General features: G+C 46.5%; 2 protein-coding genes and 1 long non-coding RNA gene across 7 annotated transcripts in view; 2 read left to right on the top strand and 1 right to left on the bottom strand.

Annotated features, from left to right (window-relative positions):
* ANKRD27 (ankyrin repeat domain 27) overlaps positions 1-12,821 on the top strand; it is a 52,042-nt gene extending 39,221 nt beyond the window's left edge. For 2 of the 5 annotated variants that reach the window (XM_086689569.1, XM_086689573.1), the window contains 7 exons: positions 4,879-5,076; positions 6,579-6,698; positions 6,798-6,959; positions 8,206-8,317; positions 9,736-9,814; positions 10,002-10,074; positions 11,476-12,821. In XM_086689569.1, the coding sequence (XP_086545695.1) occupies positions 4,879-5,076; positions 6,579-6,698; positions 6,798-6,959; positions 8,206-8,317; positions 9,736-9,814; positions 10,002-10,074; positions 11,476-11,712 (981 nt within the window). In that variant the 3' untranslated portion in view covers positions 11,713-12,821. Of the gene's footprint in view, positions 1-4,878; positions 5,077-6,578; positions 6,699-6,797; positions 6,960-8,205; positions 8,318-9,735; positions 9,815-10,001; positions 10,075-10,920 lie in introns of all 5 variants that reach the window. The other 3 variants (XM_086689570.1, XM_086689572.1, XM_086689571.1) reach the window with 3 other exon arrangements.
* An 847-nt stretch (positions 12,822-13,668) lies between these two features.
* Positions 13,669-20,802, bottom strand: PDCD5 (programmed cell death 5). Its single transcript, XM_025914699.2, has 6 exons — positions 20,629-20,802; positions 19,731-19,768; positions 17,062-17,123; positions 16,155-16,246; positions 15,162-15,233; positions 13,669-14,842 (listed from the first exon to the last, which is right to left on the bottom strand). Exons 1-6 carry the CDS (start codon positions 20,692-20,694, stop codon positions 14,795-14,797), a joined length of 378 nt encoding a protein of 125 aa, XP_025770484.1. The 5' UTR covers positions 20,695-20,802; the 3' UTR covers positions 13,669-14,794.
* The window catches only part of LOC147573509 (uncharacterized), an 83,890-nt gene continuing 82,418 nt past the window's right edge, over positions 20,788-22,259 (top strand). The window contains exon 1 of the long non-coding RNA XR_015244832.1: positions 20,788-21,053. This is a non-coding gene — a long non-coding RNA (uncharacterized LOC147573509). The remainder of the gene's footprint in view (positions 21,054-22,259) is intronic.

Genomic DNA, 22,259 nt, shown 5'->3' with positions numbered 1-22,259 from the left:
GTGAGGGTGGGGAGGCAGATTCTTCTCTTTCCCCTTAGGAAAGTTGTCTGCTTCTCAGCCAGCTAGTTACTGAGTGGCTGGAAGTTGGTATCCCTGAGATGTGGTGGGGATTCGTTGTTTAGTTCTGGGAGGAGAAAAGCCAACACCAGGGTGGATCTGGCTTGGGCGGCCTGCCTTCTGAATGAGCAGGGCAGTGAGCAGGGACATGCACACGTGCTCAAATGTTTCAACTGCTCTCTGGGCCCCCGAGTCACAAGGCAAGAGTTCATGAACAGAAGCGCCTGAGGGTGTCTGTCCACCTGGCTGCCAGTCCCCTGAGGAAGCTGCATTCGAGATCCATGGCCCACTGTCTTTGCTCAAGTTGGTACCCCCTGTGGGAGGATCCTCCCTCCAAGTACAGAGGATTCCCTGTGCCCTTTACCCAAGTCTCCCCCAGTGCTAACAGCTTGCAGAGCCATAGAACAGTATCCCAACCAGGATTTAGACGTAGAAACCATCCCCACATCTTATCCACATTTCTCCGATTTTGCTTGTACCCACGTGTGCACACGTGTTCACTTTGATCACATGCATAGCTTTGTGCATCCACAGTGAAGGTACTAACCAGCTCCCTTGCCACAGGAAGAGCCACCCGTGCTGCCCTTTCCCACACCGTCCTGTTTCCCTGCCATCCCATAACCCCTGAGCTAATTTTTTACAAGGTGTGAGATTTAGGTTGAGGTTCCCTTTTTTGTCTATGGATGTCCACCCGTTCCACACCCCTTGTTGAAAAGACCATCCCTTCTCCAAAGACTTGCTGTTCTACCTCAGATAATATATGCTGTGGGTCTATCTCTGGACTCTGTGTTCTGTTCCGTGGATCTGTGTGTCTGTCCCTTCATCAGTTCCACACTGTCTTGATTACTGTAGCTATAGGAAGCCTCAGTATTGGGTAGAGTGATTCTCCCTAACTTACTCTTCTTTGCCAGGATCATTTTAGCTATTCTATGGCCTATGCCTTTCTGTATATATTTTAGAATAAGTTTGTTTATTACTACCAAAAATCTTATTAGGATTTTGGTAGGAAATGCATTAAAACTGTAGATCAAGTTGGGAAGAAACCACATCTTTACTGTGTTGTGTTTTCATGAACATGGTATATCTCTCCAAATACTTAGTCCTTCTTCGATTTCTTCATCATTTTGTGATTTTTAGCATAGAGATCCTGTCCATATTTTCTTAAGTGTACACTTAAATATTTCATCTTCTTTTGAGCAATTGTAGATGGTATTGTGCATCTAGTGTGCACTTGTGTGCTAGTTATTTAACTTGATTGTGTATGTCCCATACTGAGAAAATTAATTTGACTCTACAAAACATGTATAGTGGTGTTGTCCTTTGTATTATAAGATAATGTTGCCTTATTTAAAAAAGCTTCACTGTGGGTTATTTTTTTTTAATTTTTCTTTTTTAATGTTTATTTATTTTCGAGAGAGAGAGAGAGAGAGACAGAGTGTGAGTGGGGGAGGGGCAGAGAGAGAAGGAGACACAGAATCTGAAGCAGGCTCCAGGCTCTGAGCTGTCAGCACAGAGCCTGATGCGGGGCTTGAACTGACGAACCGTGAGATCGTGAGCTGAGCCACAGTCAGATACCTAAGCACTGAGCCCCCCAGGTGCCCCTTCAGTGTGGGTTATTTTAACCCAATGATATTGAAAAGATTAAACTTTCATTCACATGTAGCTTTTCATCTAGCTGCAGGGTCATGTGCACATTGGGAATGTGCAGCTTCTGTCCTGTCCCCATGCTGCTGGATATATACAGCCCAGAGAATGATTCCCCCTCTACAGACTGCTATGAAAATAAAAAAGGCGGATGGTGTTTCAGAGAATACGATGTGAGGTGACAATACTTCAGGCCTGGTCAGTGACTGTGTGTGGCTAGTGGCAGTCACTGCATCCGTCCCTGTTCTTGCCATTTTCCTATACTCTCTTCTTCCCCGCCTCATGGTTCGCTGGTTGTAACAAGAAACCGAATTACACATTAAAATAACTGCTGGATTTATCGAATAAAATCTTACGTTCTCTGCTTTTTGAAAGCCTCTTACCTTTTTCTCATTTTGAAATGTCTCAAAAAGACGCAGAAGACATAAGAAATACATTTATATGGGAGTTGCTCCCCGTCTGTGATTTAGTTAACCACCCCTGGACCCCACCACCTTCTAGCCCACTGGTGTGTTTAGGGAGTTTGTTTAAAAAACCTTTATTGAGGGGCACCTGGGTGGCTTAGTCGGTTAAGCATCTGACTTCGGCGCAGGTCATGATCTCACGGGTCATGAGTTTGAGCCCCACATCAGCCTCTCTGCTGTCAGCTCACAGCCCGCTTCAGATCCTCTGAACCCATCTCTCTCTCTCTCTCTCTCTCTCTCTCTCTCTCTCTCTCTCTCTCAAAAATAAATAAACATTAAAAAAACCCTAAAAACCTTTACTACAGCAAGATACAGAACATGACCATCACTTCTGAAGGTTTTCTTGGGCTGCTTTGAAACTCTTGCTTTCCCCCTTCCTCCCCTGTCCCAGGCACCACCGGTCTGCTGTCCATCATGACAGGCTCATTGGCATTTTCTAGAATTTAGTGTGAATGGAACCAGACAGTACACACTCTTTTGAGCCTGGCTTCCTTCACTCAGCAGAATGTTTTGAGATCCATGTTGGATCAGCGGTTCATTTCATTTTATTGCTGGGTAGTGTTTTGTTGACTAGACGACAATTTATCTAATCACCCCTTGATGAACATTTGAGTAGTTCCCTGCTCTGGGCTTTGTGAAGAAAGCTAGTGTAAACATTTGTGAACAAGTCTTTGTATAAATATGCATTTACTTGGGTATATGCCTCAGGTTATAATTGCTGGCTTTTGTAGTAAGTGCATGTGTAACTTCATAAGAAACTGTCATTTTTCCAGAGTGATTATGGCATTTTCCACTCCTGCCAGCGGTGTGTGAGAGTTCTGGTTGCTCCATGTCCTTGTGACTTTTTAACTGTAGTCGCTCCTGTAGGTGTGCAGTGGTATTTCATTGCGTTTTTTCTCCCTGTTCCTTCATTTGTTTGTTTTTTAGTTTTGAGGTACAATTTACATGCAGCAAAATTCACCCCTCTAACTTTGCATGCAGTTTTTCTGAGAGAGAACCGTCTTAATCAGCAAAAAGTGAACTAGATAACCAGTTTTAATTCTTGGCCAGTCACATAAAACGCTGACATAATGATTTTATTATCAAAATGTATGATTTGATATCTTAATTTAATGTTTGTTTTCGGTTATATGGTTTATAAATGTTTGTCCTTTTTTTTTTAATGTTTATTTATTTTGAGAGAGAGAGAGAGATGGAGCATGAGCAGGGGGAGGGGCCGAGAGAGAGAGGGAGACACAGAATGGGAAGCAGGCTCCAGGCTCTGAGCTGTCAGCACAGAGCCCGACATGGGGCTCAAACTCACGAACCCTGAGATCATGACCTGAGCTGAAGTCGGACGTTCAACCAGCTGAGCCATTCGGGCACCCCTTGTTTGTCCTGCTAATTATTGATTGAGGGGCTCCTGGGTGGCTGAATCAGTCAAGTGTCCAACTCTTGATTTTGGCTCAGGTCATGGTCTCACGGTTCGTGGGACGGAGCCCTACATTAGTCTCTACACTGACAACATGGAGCCTGCTTGGGATCCTCTCTCTCCCTCCTTATCTGTCCCTCCCCTGCTTGTGTGCATGCATGCGCTCTCACTCTCAAGAAGAAATTGCTAGTTGATTGTCCTTACATTGGCATGATTGATTTTAAAACCGTTGCGACTCATAAGGTAGTTTCGTGATAAAAATGACGAACGATGGAGCTAAGCAGCAAACAGCTCTATGAGGCTTGACAAACACATGGTCGTCTAACCACCGGCACAGTGCACAGTATCTCCATGATACAAATACAGATTTTCTCCCCCCAGATCTTTTGCCTATTTTTTTTTTAACGTCGGATTGTCCAATTGCGTTGTAAGAACCTGTTGTTTTAAAATTCTGGTGGGGGGCGCCTGGGTGGCGCAGTCGGTTAAGCGTCCGACTTCAGCCAGGTCACGATCTCGCAGTCCGTGAGTTCGAGCCCCGCGTCGGGCTCTGGGCTGATGGCTCAGAGCCTGGAGCCTGTTTCCGATTCTGTGTCTCCCTCTCTCTCTGCCCCTCCCCCGTTCATGCTCTGTCTCTCTCTGTCCCAAAAATAAATAAACGTTGAAAAAAATAAAAAAATAAAAAAAAAAATTCTGGTGGGGCGCACCTCTTTCATCAGACCTACATAACGCAGATATTTTCTCCCACTCTGTGACTTGCCTCTTCATTTTCTTAATTGTGTCTTTCCAAGAAGAACCATTGAAAACCAGCTTGTCAAACTCTTCCTTTATGGTTTTTGCTTTTTGTGTCTTCCCTAAGAGATCTTTGCTCATCCCAGTGTTGCAAGGATTTCCTCATGCATTCACTCCAGGAAAGTGAAGTACGACACAGTCGTGGCTCTCACATCTAGGTCCATGAGGCGTTTATAGTTCTTGTGTGGTGGAGTAAGGGCTGATGTGCACTTTCTCCGTATGTGGGGATCCAGTAGTTCGGCGCCGTTTGTTGAACAGACTTTCTGTTTCCCGTTAAACTGCCTTGGCATAAATAAGGTGTCATTTCAGGGGGTTGGTCTCTTGAAAATAGAAGTTACTCCTTTGGGATATCTTACCTTTCTCCAGTTGTAGGAATTCACCTGTGGGCCACCTGATTCTGGATCCCACCATGACCCCAAATTTTGCACAGGGATGGTGGGGGGGCGCCTGGCTTCAATTCCCAGTTTCTTAAATACTGATGACATCTCTGACTCCATCCTCCGCTTTTACCAGAAGCTGGCAAAGATCCCCGCCAGTGGGCTCGGTGTGAATGTGACCAACCAGGACGGCTTCTCCCCACTGCACGTGGCTGCCCTGCACGGTCGGGCGGACCTCGTCCCCCTCCTGTTGAAGCATGGTGCCAACGCAGGTGCCAGAAATGTGAACCAAGCCGTCCCGCTCCACCTGGCCTGCCAGAAGGGCCACTTTCAGGTACGGGTTCTGGCTCCTGGGCACAGGCTCCTTGGCGGGAGTGCTGCAGGGGGCAGGTTTGGGGGCCGGCCCGGAGGACAGACACGTTTCCTTCCTCCTTGCTCTGGGATCCTGAGAGGCACATGGCAGGATGGCTCAGCAACAGAACACAGAGCTCTGGTGCTTCTGGGTGAGGACCCTCTCCCTTCCCCCGTCCCTTCTCCCCGCCACACCGCTGGCATTCACATCCCAGTGGCACGGAGGCCCACGTTCTGATTCCGACTCCACCGGGAGCTGCCTCTGGTATGTGGGTGTGGGTCATTGAGGGCTCTGCCTGCGATTAGCACCTTTCACCCCCACAGCCCGTGGTCTGTGTCAGCAGCTTAGTACTTTACAGAGAATGGCCCTATGGAGGAGGTGCAGGAGACCATTGTGAAATGCTTGACTTTTTCAAAGTCCTGTATTTCTTTTTGAGAATTATCTATTTAAAAACAAAAAAAAGTGTCCCTGTGAGCTCTACTCTAAGATTTTAATTTTTTAATTTTTTAAAAAAAGTTCATTTATTTATTTTGAGAGAGAGAGAGAGTACGCAAGCGGGGAAGGGGCAGAGAGAGGGAGAGAATCCCAAGCAGGCTCCACACTGTCAGCACAGGGCCTGTTGTGGGGCTCAATCTCATGGACTGTGAGATCACTCACCCAAGTGAGTCACCCCGGGACCCTAGCTCCACTTAAATAAAATAAGCTTTTATTTTTTTAATTATTCTTTTTTTAATCATTATTTTTGAGAGAGACAGAGACAGAGCACGAGCAGGGGAAAGGCAGAGAGAGAGGGACACACAGAACCCAAAGCCCAGGCTCTGCACTGTCAGCACAGAGCCTGACGCGGGGCTTGAACCCATGAACCGTGAGATCACGACCTGATCCTGCGTCAGGTGCTTAACTGACTGAGCCACCCAGGCGCCCCTGTAAGCTTTTAAAGGCCAGGAATCAGGGGCACCTGGCTGGCTCATTTAGGGCTGTGAGTTCAAGCCCCATATTGGGTATAGAGCTTACTTAAAAAGATAACAAAAAATAAATAGGGGTGCCCGCCTGGCTCAGTCAGTGGCACTTCGACTCTTGATCCCGGGGTTGTGAGTTCAAGCTCCATGTTGGGCGTGGAGCCTACTTAAAAAAAAAAAAAAAAAAGCGTAAAAATAAAGAATAAAAGACAGGAACCACCTCAGGCCTTCCATGTCTCTCGTAGCACCTAGCATAGCACTCCAAACATCAGTTTCCTAATCTCTTAAGACTGGGGTAATAATTCGGCCCTCCATAGGGTGGGTCTAACCATGAAATGGGAAAAATCGCGCCTAGCACATTGCCGGGCAGAGGAGACCCCGCTTCCGTTGATCTGTCCCCTCCCAAGAGTCAGACACGTGTGGGAAGAGCCTTCTAAATACACTTAAAGTCCAAAGGATATCAAGTTACAGGATCTCTCTCCACAAATTTAATTACGGTTGAAAAATTTGCCTTCTCTGGGCTAGGTGGTGAAGTATCTCTTGGATTCTAACGCAAAACCCAATAAAAAGGACATAAGTGGAAACACACCGCTCATTTATGCCTGTTCCAACGGCCACCACGAAGTCGCGGCGCTGCTGTTACAGGTGAGCTGCCGATCCCGGTCCGGGGCGGGCTTCGCGTCGCCTGGAGTCTGCGTCACTGTGGTCTGCCCTTCCTTTCGACCGCACCGTCTCTCCTTCCAGCACGGGGCCTCCATTAACGTCTGTAACAACAAGGGCAACACGGCGCTGCATGAAGCTGTGATCGAAAAGCACGTCTTCGTGGTGGAGCTGCTTCTCCTTCACGGGGCATCGGTTCAGGTCTTGAACAAGAGGCAGTGCACAGCTCTAGACTGTGCTGAACAGGTGAGCGGGGGGCCCCCTCGCAGCTCCCTCTGGATCCCCTGTGGTTACACCGCACCTGAAATAGCTATAGCTGACCTTGAAATTGCCGTGCTGGGCTGGGTGGCTGTGCCAGAAGATGGCCAGTGTGGTCAGATGTTTGGTCCTTGGTCCTCTGGTCAGGTGTCCGTCCGGTTCTGCCTGGGGAGCTGGGAGTCAGTCCTTCAGGGCTCACTTTCCATGGGCTGAGTAGAGGTGCTTCCCCCAGCAACTGCGGGTGTCGGTGCCCTGGGGTGGCCCGGGGACAAGCCATCACGTGCTCACAGGGAAGTTTGGGCTCACCCTGCCTGCAGTGGTCTTCACGGCACCATGGAGAAAGTTTGGTCAATTGGCGGTTCTAAGACTCTGAGTGGTGCGAGGGGAACTGTGGGGACCACTTCACCCCTCCTTCCAGTGCCGTGGGTGTTGGCACGGGGCAGTGGCGAGGAAAAGGCTTCTTCTCCTCTCCTAGGAGAAGCAAGCTGTCTATTCCTGTTTTCCTGTTGAATCTTTTCATTTTTGACTCTGGGTAGACAGCCAGTAGGCTGTTAAATGAATCTGGTGTCGCATAAAAGTCACTATAAACCCAATGTACTCATGGGCTTATCGTATTAATTTTCAGTGGCATTTCTTAACAGAATTGAAACATTTTATTTTATTTGTTATTTATTATTTATTTTTATTTTAGAGAGAGAGACAGAGAGCGAGAGTGAGCAAGCAGGGGAGGGAGGCAGAGGGAGAGAGAGCCTCCCCAATAGGCTCCACACTCAGTGCGGAGTCTGATGTGCGGTTCAGTCCCACAACCCTGGGATCATGACCTGAGCCAAAATCAGAATTTGGCCACTCAGCCAACTGAGCCACCCAGGCACCCCTGGAATTGAAATATTTTAAACCTTCAGTTAGCACTTTCTCCGATGATGACAAGGATGAGTGTTTTTTATCTCGTAGTCACTATGTGCTGGGCCGTCCATGACCTCATGATAACTGTGCAATAACAGAGCCCGTGATGGGCAACCCAGCGCACGGAGCAGCAGTACCTGGGAGAGGAGGAGCCGGGCTCCGAGCGCTGGGCTGCCCGGAAGCACGAGGCTCCGTGGCGTCACAGTCCCGTCTGTGGCTGCTCCTTGCTTCTCTGTCCGGCCGCACCAATATGGACAGTTACATCAAAAACAAGCAAGAACCTGCTAAGAATGAAAACTGTTCCTGTAACCTTTTCCCTTTCAAATTGTAGAATTCAAAAATAATGGAATTACTTCAGGTGGTACCGAGCTGTGTGGCCATGTCAGGCGATGCTGGCGAGACGGACCACAAGGAGTACGTTACTGTTAAGATCCGGAAAAAATGTGAGGACTTAACATTCTCTCTGTAATTCTCAGCATGGGCCTCTTTGGGAATCCATGAGTAGTTGCTGGTGTTCGTTTAATTTTAAATGTAGAATGTCATCATACTGGTGACTGGGGCAGGGATATGGGCACCAAAGAAATGGACGATACAGCCTAACTCGTTGGCTTGTTTTGCTACTGATTTTCTGGCTGATCGGGATGATGCTTCCTCCGGAAGTGAGGTGGCCTCTCTCAGCCTCACCTTGAAGCCTCGGGCCTCCCCTCCGCCAGCTGGAGAGGAGGAGCAGCCGCTGGGAGATTCTTTCCTGCCGCCTGTCCCCAATCCAGGCCTTTTTTTTTTTAATTTTTTTTTTTAACGTTTATTTATTTTTGAGACAGAGAGAGACAGAGCATGAAGGGGGGAGGGGCAGAGAGAGAGGGAGACACAGAATCGGAAGCAGGCTCCAGGCTCTGAGCCATCAGCCCAGAGCCCGACGCGGGGCTCGAACTCACGGACCGCGAGATCGTGACCTGAGTTGAAGTCGGACGCTCAACCGACTGAGCCACCCAGGCGCCCCAATCCAGGCCTTTTTAAAAGCGTTTCCTGGACCTCTGCAGCTGTGTTTCCTGCTAACTTTAAAGGTTTTTTGTTTGTTTGTTTTTAATTTGCACGTATACAGAATTTATTGGTAATTAGAACAATAGTTGCCAATCATGGGTGGGGCTGAAGTAATTTTTTTACAGTTGTTTTGGTCTAGGTAGGTCCCATGTTCTACTCTTTACTTTTATTTTTTTAAAGATTTTATTTTATTATTTTTTTTAATGTTTATTTTTGAGAGAGAGAGACAGAGACAGAGCATGAGTCGGGGAGGGGCAGGGAGAGAGGGAGACACAGAATCCAAAGCAGGCTCCAGGCTCTGAGCTGTCAGCACAGAGCCTGATGTGGGACTTAAACCCACAAACTGTGAAATCATGACCTGAGACGAAGTCAGATGCTCAACTGACTGAGCCACCCACGTGCCTCAGATTTTATTGTTTTTAAAGTAATTTCTGTACCCAACATGGGGCTCAAAGTCCCAGCCCTGAGATCACTCGCTGTACTAACTGAGCCAGCTAGGCGCCCCTCTATTCTTGTTTAAAATTACAGTATAGTTTGTAGTGTAATAATGTGAGTAAACCCATTTCCATGTCTGGATAATCCTGAGTCTGTCTCACAAAGTGTCCTGTGTGTTAATAAGGATGCATCTTTCTTCTTTTCCGTGGGGGCTTACCGGTAATAAACAGATAGCTACTAATATGTCTCTTTAAGCAAATGCAGTGTGTAATTTTCTCAATTTTGTTAAACTAAGAAAATTGAAAGGTTGCATCTGTGCTACAACTTTAAAAATCCTTAAAACTACTTCAGAAGTTCTCAAATGTTTATCCTTTTTTATCTACAGGGAACTCAAAAATGTATGATCTACCAGATGAACCTTTTACAAGACAGTTTTACTTTGTCCACTCAGGTGGTCAGTTTAAGTGAGTATAAAATTTGCGTTGATTTCTGGGCTGTGACCCGACTTTTACTTACAACTAATGCCAGGTATGTGCCCCTTTGATGGGTTACAGAAAAATCTGCGCTCGTCAAATGCTGCCACCTTGTGGCCAACCAGAGTGTTCGACACCACTGTCCCAAACACTGATGTCACTTTGGTTTGGGTTTCAGGGGAAGGACTTCAAGGGAGATTATGGCGAGGGAGAGAAGTGTCCCTAATTTTACTGAAGACTGTTTGCATGAGGTGAGTCATGAAACGCTGGCTTATCATCATATTTCTTTTTTTGTTTTTAATTATTTTTGAGAGAGAGCTAGCAGGGGAGGCGCAGAGAGAGGGGGAGAGGGAGAATCGAAAGCAGGCTCCACACCATCAGTGCAGAGCCCGACAGGGGGCTCGATCCCACAAACTGTGAGATCATGACCTGAGCCGAGACCAAGAGTCGGACACTTAACCGACTGAGCCACCCAGGCGCCCCTCATCGTATTCTTAAAGCCTGGCTTTTCCAAAACGAACCCGTGGTGAACACGTTTCTCGTGTCACGATCCCCTTCTTTTCAAGAGTCAGTAACAACTAAGATGAGTTCGTTAGCGGCACAGCCAAGGGCACAGACTTCGTTTACTGAGAAAGGAGAGCGAGGGGACAGTGGGAACAGGGGTGGGCGTGGAGAGCCCCTGCAGCTTGTGGCGTGTGTGCTCAGTGAGATAGCTCGGGTTACGCCATCTAGGATTCACTAGCGTGTGAATCACCGATGTCAGGAAGAAACCAAGTTTGTGTCCAGATGGGTTCAACAAAAGCCTTCTCCGAATACGGTCGGAAGCTGCTCACGTGGACAGATCCGCGTGTGGCCGCCTTCCGACAGCCTGTTCACTCACTCAGTTACAAAAGGGAGGCTGTGTTTCAGATTCTGTGTCTCCCTCTCTCTCTGACCTTCCCCCATTCATGCTCTGTCTCTCTCTGTCTCAAAAATGAATAAACGTTAAAAAAAAAAAAATTAAAAAAAAAACAAAAACAAAAGGGAGGCTGCTTTGGGTGCGGTGGTGCAATGGTGCCTCTTCCCAGAAACCTGACTTTCCTGCCTGCTCCTGGCAGTATGACTGCGGATGGGTACACTTGCCAGCACGTGCGGTGGCACGGGCTTGTCGAAGCACGTCTGCGCAGGCGCTAAGTCTTTGCTTTAGAGAACTGAAGTGATTTTTGTCAACCTGGCTGATTTCGGCCTCCGACGCAATCTTCCGTGACTTGCTGACGGACCGGACCGTCCCGCCGCTGCGTGGGAAACCCACAAACTGAAATCTGCTTGGGTTCGGTCGGGTGCCAGCTCTTCCCCTGTGAGCGACGGGGACTTAGGCAGGTTGCTTCCACTTGCTGACCCTGTGCCTCAGCCGTGCACGGTGTAGCCATCAGGGCGTACTTGTTATAAAGATTAGTTGTGAGATCAGGTAGAGCCCTGACGTTGCGTCTGACACACAGAGAGTATCAGTGGCACCCGTGCTGTCCCACAGGGATGTCAGAGCTGAAGTTATATGCCCAGAGAGTAGCGAGCACGTCGGGTGACACACAGAAGCACCCAAGGACGCCGTTCTTGTGTGGTTCTTGTTTTACACGCAGTGTGAACGAACTGCTTGAATTGTACCGTTTCTTCAGCCAGGGAGGCAAAAGGTTACACGGGAGCAGAACAACCCGCCAGACCAGGGCGGACCTGAGACTGCGGGCAGAGGAAGCAGCAGTCAGCCCGAGAGGCCCGGGCTGAAACAAAGCGTTCCTGCGAGCCGGCGGATGCTGCGCAGACACACCGTCGAGGACACGGTCGCAGCCAAGAGCCCCGGGACCGCCGGAGACCCAGCTGCTCCCCGAGAGGCTACTATTACTTCCCAGTCTTAACAGCGGTAAGCGGTTAAGTCGGCTGCCAGGAGGTGAGTCCTCAACAAGAAGGTGCCGAGCAGGAACTCAGCTGAGAACTGACCTGTACTTTGCGTTTGGTTTGAGAGTAAAGCAGAAAGTTCCTGAAAGCTTTTCTGTGGCCGAGGGAAAGAATGCAACGAAGAAAACCACCACCATCTCTCTCCTCTTCGGAGCTCATGAATGCACTTTGGAAAGGGAATACACACAGTTTCCAGTGGTGTCCCAATCCCCGAGACCGGGTGTGGGCTTCTTCTGAAGCAGCAGGCCACCTGGCTGCAGAGATGGCTTTCATCACCGGGTTCCGTCCTCCCACCGCAAGGTGCTAACCTCTGCCGTGTGTACAGATTAGCAAACCACCGGCTAAAGAACCCTGCCCTCTGGGATAGGCTGCGGAGAAGCAGCGTGGGCTCCAGGGCACCGTGGAGGCCGGGCGGACGGGACGCGCTGGCCTGGAGAAAAGAGGGCCTGGAAAATATTCCTTTGCAAAGCAGCACTCGAGCCCAAAGATGTCCCCGTGCCAGTGTGGCATTTAGTGAAAAGGACATTTATGACCTGTTCTGCACTATGTATGTGGGGACGGTTGGGTGTAATTTTTCTTCCAACAAAGTACAGGTGTTTGATCACCGCACATACGCACCCGTATCAGTGTCTCTCGAAACCTCCCCTCCTGTTAAAAACCTACCTTGGATGTCACACCTGCCGGATGGTTCCTGAGCTAGAGAGATTTGGCACATCTTTCCTTAGTCTTTTGATTCAGATTCAAAACTTACAGCACAAACCAGGTCAGAGTTACTTTCGGTTAGAATTTATTGCCATTTATTCCTTTTTACAAATTTCTATAGATTATACTTATTTTTTTATGTTACTAATTGGCCTACAGCTGCAAACATGGGTTTGTCCTGAGTACATTTTCAAATAACTTTGTAATAGGGACATGGTTTTGTGCATGTTCTTGGAAATACTTGTGTATGTATAGAAGGGAGGGACTGATTATTTTTCTACAAAGTAATTTATGATTTCTAATTTTCTAATGTGCCTTGGATCTGTGCCAAATGATGGGAAAGAAAACAGTAAACTCTATGATTCTTGAGCGTGTCATGGTATACTTCTTTAGTTGGTATTTTGCTCTGGAGAGATGTGTGTTTCTCTTCCTCTCCGCTATAAACGTGTGCTTTGTGTATGGAAAGATCTTCCCCCATTGGATGGATACACACTTCTCACTGAAATATGTAAACCGGATCATTCAGAGCAGACCCTCACCCATTCGCCTCCCTAGGACTGACTGAGGCTAGCAGGTGCAATGCCCAGGAAAAGGTTTTAATTTTTTAAAAAACCAGAACAGAAGTGAATGCAATATAGCTTTTTAGCCCAAACAGGAAATAAGCACTGTTGCTTTGCAAATTTCTTTATTCAGGTTTATTTTTCCTCCTTTTCCACAGTATTAAACAAAACGACCTCATTGACCTAGGTCGCGGTGTGCTGCCCTCCTAATTAAGAAATCGTGTCCTGTGCAGTTTGTCAGCCAAACTGCAAATACACGCATTTGATATCCCCTCATTTTTTGGGTGGTATGATAGAATTTTGAAAACTATTTAATTCTAACAGTCGCCCCGACTGGTAGAACTGTCAAATGTTGAAATAGGTTCAGAGAAAGAAGGGTGATTTGCTGGCACTATCAGATCTGGGGTCACGGCCTGCTTGGTGCTGTCATCTGAACTGGCAGTTTCCAGTGCGGTGTGTCTTCTGGAGATGTAAGTACCTTGAATGAGATGGTCGATTTTAGGGGAGAAGCTTCTTCCTGAGCTACTCTGCGATTAGCAGGGTGAGCTGTCTGAAGTGACTACCTCAATTATTTTTTAAAACTTGTTTTTCTCCAATTCTTTCCCACTTAAAACTTCATTTGACCACTCAGAAATTGGTAATGTGCTTCCCCCCCCCCCCCAAAATCCCTGAGCAAAACTTGTATCTGACTCTAATTCTGTTCCTTTTAAAAATTTTTGATGTTAAAAGTTCTACTCATTAGTTTGTTTATTCAGGAATGCTAGATGCTCCAACACGGACTTTCTTGGCCACAGTTCCAAATTTCAAGTCCCCAAATGAGTAACATCTCAAATACACAGTTTAGATATAGATCAGCAGTATGCTCATTGGAGAGACTGGGATTCTAAACCATTTTTCCTGTTATTTTCCTGTCACCAATCCTATTCCCTTCATATTAAATGTTCTGAACTTACTCCTGGGCTGAGGCCTCTAAAAGGTTACACCGAAGAGCTCACTTGAGAAGTAAATTTATGAGTAAAGGTTTCAAAATCTAGTGGGAGGAAAGCACAATAGATGACATGTGCTTTAAATTACCTGCAGTTTTATCGGTGAAGAACTCCAACAATTCTACCAAAATGTTTAACTGCTAAAGTTAGAAGGCACTTACTTTGTTTCCAACATGTTGGTTATCGTTCCAGTATTACTATCAGTGTCTCCTAGTTATTTTGGTAATTTTCTGCAATGCAAGTACCACTGTCTTGGATTGGGGTAATATTTGTTAAGATAATATAGTCTCAGTGCCTTTGAAAAGTAGGTTATAAATGAAACCAAAGCAAGGAATTTCCTTACCTTAAACATAGGAAGAATAGTGTACCTGGTTTCAGAACCTAGATTTTGGAAATATTAGATGTTAAACATTAAAAGTTGATTCCTCTCAATCCATGGGTTTTAACTACCATGTTACTGGATGCTATTTCCTTCTTACTGAAGAGTAAGCCAGAGTCTATTTCTGCAAAGGCCACTTTCCTAACACTAATGTCACAGTTACAAAGAATATATTCATGCTGCTACACGTTTATAAACTTTTGGTATGAAAGAAAAAATTCCAAACGCAGATCTGTTCATTCGGCTATGGTACAAAAAAAACTTTGCCCAAATTGTTTTATTTTGCATAACAAGTTTATTTTTTTTAAAAGGCATATAGACAATAAACAAAGTAAACAATCAGATCTTTACTTCCACCAAGTGTTATCTGTCCTAGAACTGTTCCATTAAGTTCCAGTCTCTAAACATCTTAAACTCAATAATCATCCTCTTCATCAGAGTCCATGACTTTTCTTCTGTTGAACTGGGGGGAAAGTAAAGGAGTGTCACTACAGGTTTAATAAAGCAGAACTCAGACTTTCTGACAAGAACAAGGTCTACTACTACAAGACATTAGACCTTTGAAACAATTTAGGGTTTTGTATCGATTGGGGGGGGGGACAGAAGAGCCTTAATAATTAGACCCCTCAACAAGTGCAGCCTTTCTCCCCAAATTTTCACCTGTTACAAATGGAAAATGTTTATGGGCTGAAACATGTTTTGATACAGTAGATAAATACAGGATATTTAACACTTATCATTAAAATCTTTTTCTTTTGCCATGCGCATTTGGGGAAACTTACTTTAACTGTGGTTTTCTTTTCTGTTTGTTGGCTTACTTTTTCAAGGATTTCTATTAAACCTTGTTCTGATACCTAGGATAACCAGAAAGAAAAACAGTACTTTTTTTAAACAAAGAGTTTATACCTAGCAGATTGAATGGTTTTCATCTTTATGGGGGCAGAGGTCAAGAGGCAAGGAAGGAGAGGCAAGACAGGAGGTTCTAACTACTGGTTTAAGTTCCAAATCAATTTTGCTCTGCTAGCCTCATTTGAGGAGAGGGGAAGGTATCCATCGATTAGCTCTCTCAGGAAAATTCTACATTAAGAGTACTTAAGAACACCTTTAGCACCACTAACAGACAATGACAACCACCTACACCTGTGTTGGAGACACACAGCTTCTGCTCTTGAAGAGCTTAAATGAAGGAGAGAAGTCACTCAAAATAGATGAACAGTCATTGTCTCTTCCGCACACGCTCTTAGTGTAAGGGGTTCAAGCGCAGGCCTGATCCCCGCAGGCTATGGAGGCAACAGCCAGCTTCCAGTGCAGGTGGGGCTCATCTTGAAGGAAGGATCTTGAAGGAAGGTCAGGCTCACCAGAGCTCATCAGGGCATCACAGCCACGCACATAATAACCAGGAATTTCAGCACCTCCTCCTTTGCAAAACACGCTCAACTTCTACGTACACGGGTAGTATTTTATTTGGTATCATTGACAAACCTGTTGCCAGCGTAGAAGCAATTAGATGCTGACCCTAATAGTCCCTGGGTCACACACACACATCAAGGTTCCATAGCAGCGTCATAAAGGAAAGCAGCAGAGGATTTTAGAAAAGGCAATTAGTTATCTTTTAGGATTTATGGTAGACACAAGTATTCTCTCCTTTATAAATTGCTTCACTGAAGTAGTCAACAAGAACTTCTGAACCAGAAGATGAAACTGGCCTTTTGAAGATACGTTTTGATAAAGTCAATAACAACAGGTAAAATGGCCTCAAGACAGTCCAAGCTTACCTTCCCACTTAGTTGCCCGTATCTTGCCATCTGTATGAGGTAATTCTCTACTGCTTTAGTTTTTTCAGGCTTTACAAGCGCTAAGTTACTTACTAAAAAGAAAAAGAAGGAGTCAAAACTAAATGCACACTTAGAGAACTTAAAACTATTCACCAACATTTCCAAAGCACTTCACAGACCTGTGTTTTGAGACTAGCAAAGTAGGCAGGTAGGGCAGATTGTACAACAGCCCGTCTTAAAAATGAGGAAACTCAAGTGCAGCCATGTCAATCTCAGTCAACACCACACAGAGGTAGTGGGAGAGCCAAGGTTCAACTTGGGTCCTCAGATTCTAAGCCTGAGGTCTTTTGTTTTTATTATTATTTTTTAATGATTTCCACTTAAAAGGAAAGCAATTTCTGTATGACCACACATATATAATTGTTGATCCATCTAAGAAACCTGCCTCTTCTAAGCCGGGCTTCAAGTTACAATACAAAAGATACTAGCTCATTTGGATTGGCTTATTAGTTTTTTCTATATGTTTTGGAATTTACTGTGAAAAATTATGAACATACACTAAAACAGAGACAATAAACCTCCCAAATCCCCATCACCCACATAAACTACCAGCAACATTTTGTGATGGACTCGATTAAAGAGTGGTTTCCTATAAATTTGACCTAAAATGCACTTGGAGATCATCTCTTTGATAAGCGAGAACTGAGCTGGTATTTTTAGCAACGGTTTAATTACATTTCTTTAGGTTTATTAACTTCACATTTCTTACAACTTTATCTGCATCACGTTTTTACGTTAAATAAATATTTAATCCAGAGACAGCAACGATATCCTAGATCCCTTGCCCTATTCCAGTAGCTCAGGTCCATTTTATGGAAATAAGTTAGAGGAAACTAAAGATGCTTACGGCGGGCCCGGGCTGACTGATCCAGGACTTGGGCTAAGATACTGTTTCTCATTTCTGCTTCCCTACGACACAAACAGATCAGCACAATTAGAACCATGCTGTCAGCATTCCTACTGAACACACAACTCCCGTGTTCCCCAAGATGGAAGCCTGCCGCGCACACAGACTGCGCTATGGCAGGCGCCTCGGGGGCAGCAGTTCCCATACCCAAGTAGGAGTCCAGGCCCGCCCTCAAAAGTTAGCTTTATTTTATGTGGGTACTAACCTACCAGGTTTAAAGGTAAAACTTTAGATTTTCATCATTCAGGGTGGAGTTTTAGTTCCGCCACCATTACCAACATACATAAAGTACCCAGTGTGTGAGAGGTTCTAGAAATTGGTAGTTAAGATTCCAGGCAATTAAAGGACCAAATGATTAATCTGTGATTTTTCTTAGAGATGAAGCTGAGACCTAGGAAGGCTATGTTATGGGGACACAGGTAAACCTGGCCAAGCTGGAACCAGACCCCATGGTTCAAGACTCTCAGTTCCACTTTTTGAGTGGGGAGGGGGAGTGAAATTATAACCTTGCAACCATCCTTGCATCTTTCTACCGATTCAAGTGGGAACTAGTTCTCAGGACAGTGGTTTCGAACTTTTATATTTAAGCAGCAAAAAAAAAAAAGTTTTTCCCAAATGAAATCCTTTAGCGAACTTACTACACAACACAGACAAAAGCAGATCCTCCAGCTGAATCCGAAGGGGAGCTGGGGCTGGCTGTGCCTACGGGCCACCCCCAGCTGAGGTGGCTAAGCACACGGTGGTGCACAGCCCACCTCCACAGGCCATTTCCTTATTGCCCCTGAGTACTTCAACCCTGTTATTTACTGTGACTAGATTTCACTGAATCAAAGAATGCCATCAATTGTAAGATGCGCCATAGTTTACGTACCTCTAAGAACAAAATGGGCGAGTCTAATAAGAGATCCCTACTCAAAGCTGGGTATCAAAGAGTAACACCCACAGTACAAGGTAAACAAAAAATAAACCCGCCATGCAGAAAGGGACAGAAAGGATGCATGCCATCAGCCTTCGTCCCGAGTGAAGGAAGAAAGAAGTTCCTGTCAGAGTCTGAACTTCAAGCTTTAGTCTTACAGGTTTTCTGTCTGAATTTACACTGCTTGGGGGTGAGTGAAATCTCAAGCACAGAATTTTTTTTAAGTTTATTTATTTATTTTGAGAGAGAGCAAGAGAGTAGGGGAGGGGCGGGGAGGGGCAGAAAAAGAGAATCCCAAGCAGGCTCCACACTGCTAGTGCGGAGCATGACAAGGGGCTCGAACCCTCAAACCACGAGATCATGACCTGAGAAAAATCAAGAGTCAGACGGTCAACTGACTGAGCCACCCAGATGCCCCTCAAGCACAGAATTTAATTTTAAAAGGTCTCAGGTTAGAAATGTACCCAAGTTATGGCAGAAGCAAAAATAAATCCTCTCTGGAAGAATCCAGGACAAGAGTGATCCGTTATGAGACAGATCTAATTTCTGTTAAATGTGAAAAAATACATGTCTTACAATCAATGAAATTCACGTCGTAGTTTTATTTTCTTCTCAGCACCATTCTTCTCCCACTAATAAGCCCCAGAGGGACGGAACCTTTTCTGCCTTGCCGATTTCTCTAGACCCAGCACAGTGCCTGATTCGGACCTGGTGCTCAATAACTACTTGCTGAATGAATGAATGAGTTAAATGGCAGCATGATGGGGAGAGGGGAAAATGCTGTTCAACGGTACGGAGTTTCCGTCTTGCAAGATGAAAAGCTTCGAGAGATCTGTTGCATAATAATAACACTACAGTAAACACGAATGAGCTGCACACTTAAAAATATTTATTACGGTAAATTTTATATATGTGTGTGTGTGTGTGTGTTTAAATCACCGTTAGGAAAAAAAGGTAGCATGGTGAGGTAACTGGGTGTTCATTCACTAAATCTGCTATGTGTGAGGTGCCCAACCACGTGCTGGGATAAAATAAGAGGAGTTTAACAGTTAATGTGCAGAGAAATTTACTAAACGTGAAGCACTGTACCTACGTAATCCTTACAACATCCCCATGAGGTAGCCCTATTATTAGGCTCATTTTTAAGGTAATCACAGTTTAGCAGAGAAGCAACATCAACCAGCAATTACAAGGGAAGTATGCGGAGTTCCATACACCTTTCTTTAATTAGCAAATCAATAACGAAAATACCCTGACTATTTATGGGAAAATCTCTATGCCAGGAAAAACTTTAAGATGGACACATCTATTAAATAACTAAACTAGGGGTGCCCGGGCTGGCTCAGCTGGAAGAGCATGTGACTTTTTTTCTTTTAAACGTTTATTTTTGAGAAACAGAACGGGAGCACAAGTGGGGAAGGGGCAGAGAGAGAGGGCAACAGAAGATCTGAAGCGCGCTCCTGCTGACAGAACCCCGGAGCCCGGAGTCAAGTCAGATGCTCAGAGACTGAGCCACCCAGGCGCCCCAGGGCATGCAACTCTAGATCTCAGGTTTTGAGTGTGAGCCCCGCCATGCGTATAGTGATTACTTAAAAAAAAAAATAGTAATATAATAACTAAATTTTAAAAACCATTTGGTGTTTTTTTACCATTTTGAACCATCCTTCAAAAAGTTCAGAATTCCAGCCCATACCTGTGCTTTGCTTCCTGTTGTGCTGCATCGCCAGGATCCTGGGGGGGGGGGGGGGGGGGGGGGTAAAAATTGTATCTTTTAGTCAATTTCACTTAAGAAGAAAGTAGGAACTACTTTCTTGTTTCTGATACCTAATAGGCTCCAGCAGTGGTAAGAATCAAGTTATCACCAAATAACTAAAAGCTGGGCCTCACAGAAATCAATAGGATAGTTTCCACTTACTACAATGTTTTGACAAGCTTCTAAAATCACAATCTAGTAGAATGTTTTAAATACAAACAACCGTGAGGGAGGGGAGTCCCTGTCCTACGAAACCGGAGTTTAAGAGGTCATAATATTTGCTTCGGTATTGGGGACGCGGATTCAAAGGGCGCTTCCTTGGAGACCTTCCCGCTCCAGCCCTATCACGGTGGTCCCTTGGCAGCCTTTAACTTGAGCACTTTATCTACGGGATTAGTGTTGGGCGCGTGGCTCCTCCCCGGGACCCGCAACTCCGCCAGAGAGGATGTTCCCCACTGTACCCGCAGCACCTCGCACACAGCAGACCCTCAAACAATGTCGACTACTTGGGTCGGAACACCCTAATTTTAGGAAACAATTCGGCCAGAAAGATAAGGGGACGGAGAGAACCGAGGAGCTGAGCACTCTGTCCTGGAGAGACGCCGGCCCGGCGAGGCCCAGCGCCTGCCCGCCCGGGGGCCGCACGCGGTCGGCCTCCGCGGCCCAGCGCCCACGCGCCCGGAGAGGGGCCCAGGCCGGCCTTGGGGGCCAGCGACGAGGCCCTGGGCCCGCGCGGGGCGAGCTCCAGCCGCGGTGCCTGAACCTCCGCCTAGGGCCGCGCCCTCCACCCCGGGCGAGGGCGGTGCCCGCCAGGAACGGGCCGGGCGGGGGCGCTCACCCCGTGCTTCGCCTGCAACTCCGCCAGCCTCTGCTTCCTCAGCGCCTCCAGCTCCTCCTCCGCCATGGTGCGGCGGTTCTGAGTCCAGCAGCCGCAGCCAAGCTCCGAGGACTCTCCAGCGGCGCCCGGGCGCGAGGGCGACCCTCCCCACTGCGCAGGCGCCCGCAGCGCCCAGGCATCACCAATCCAGCCCGGAGCCGCGCCGCCAGCCGCAGCCAGGGCGCCGGGAGAGGCCCGATTGCTCGATCGCAGGCGGTAGGGTGCCCGGCGGCGTTTGGGCATCACCCCACGCAAGTCTTCGCGAATCCCACCTCCCCGCCCACGCTGGACGCGCTGCTCACGCGGGCGCGGCGGGCTGTGACCGCACTGCCAGAGGAAAAGGATAGTAGTCTACAAAACGGCAGTCATCAACAAGCATAATAATAGTATGTAAGCTCTGCTGGTTGCAGATCCGTGCTAGGCTCATGTTATTTCCATTTACAGTTGAGAACGCAGGGGCTCAGAAAAGCCACGTGGGCTGCGGGAAAGTTCTAAAACTGGATTGCAGTGATGGTCGCACCACTCTTGCATTTGCTAAAAAGACCCTGAATTGTACACTTAAAATGAGTCGGGGGTCGGGGAGTTGGGGACAAAGTCCCTGCCACTGGGCCATTAAGAAGCCAAGTTAAAGCAAACTTGGACGACGAGACTCAGCCCACTTGGCCCAGACAGGCCTTTGCTCAGAGGTTGGAGCTGGGGTGTGGGGCGTGGTGTAAACTTCTAGACAACTACCCCTCACCCTACCCCAGCCTGGCCCGCATAGACACCACCCCAGCCCCCAAAGACCTCCCCACCTCACCCAGACACCCCCTCCTACCCCCCATAGACGCTCCCACCCACCCCCACTCCAGAGGCACACAAGGGCCTGTGGGAGAACTTTCGGGGGCAGATATGCTGGGTGAACTCCCTGGCGGGTGGCCTTTAGAATAGAAGCGTTGTGTGTGGAGGGGGAGGCGGTGTGATGCTCAGTCCCTAACCCCCGGGTTATCCACCTGCTGTTTTTTTCAGTTGTGACAAACTATAACATTTACCATTTTAACCATTATTTGGTTCAATAATGTTAAATACATTAACATTGTTGTGCACCTAATCTCTAGAACTCCTTTCGTCTAGTAAAACTGAAACTATACCCATTCAATAACAACTCCCCAATTTCTACTTCCTATCTTAAGATTTTGACTACCTTAGGTAAGTGGAATCTTACAGTATTTGTCTTTCCACTTCAGTTAGCATTCTGTGTTCAGGGTTCATCCATTTGTAGCCTGTGGTGTGTTAGAATTTCCTTACTTCTTGGGGCTGAAAAAAATTCCTTTATACACACACACACACATACACACACACCATATTTTGTTCATCCACTCATCTGTCAGTGGACACTTGGGTTGTTTCCACTTTTGGGATATCGTGAATAATGCTGCTGTAAACATTATTAGCGTATAAATATTTCAATTTAGGTACAGAGAATCTGTCTTTTGAATTAGACATTTATTAGACATTTTGAATTTCAACATTAATGATCCTCTTCTCTAATATGTAAGCAAGCATGATTTAAGGGGGGAAAGGGGTGCTTGGCTGTCCCAGTCGGTGGAGTG

This window comes from Puma concolor, chromosome E2, assembly GCF_028749965.1.
Source record: "Puma concolor isolate L17-30 chromosome E2, mPumCon1.1.hap2, whole genome shotgun sequence".
Lineage (NCBI taxonomy): Eukaryota > Metazoa > Chordata > Mammalia > Carnivora > Felidae > Puma > Puma concolor.
Note: the sequence above shows the minus strand (reverse complement) of the source record. Positions and strands in the feature narration are given on the sequence as shown.

Coding starts and splice junctions, on each gene's coding strand:
- PDCD5 (XM_025914699.2), bottom strand. CDS start 20,694: ATGGCGGAGGAGGAGCTGGAGGCGCTGAGGAAGCAGAGGCTGGCGGAG. Junction 16,247..17,061: donor TCAGTCAGCCCGGGCCCGCC/GTAAGCATCTTT, acceptor TTTTCTTTTTAG/TAAGTAACTTAGCGCTTGTA. Junction 15,234..16,154: donor ACGGGCAACTAAGTGGGAAG/GTAAGCTTGGAC, acceptor TGGTTATCCTAG/GTATCAGAACAAGGTTTAAT.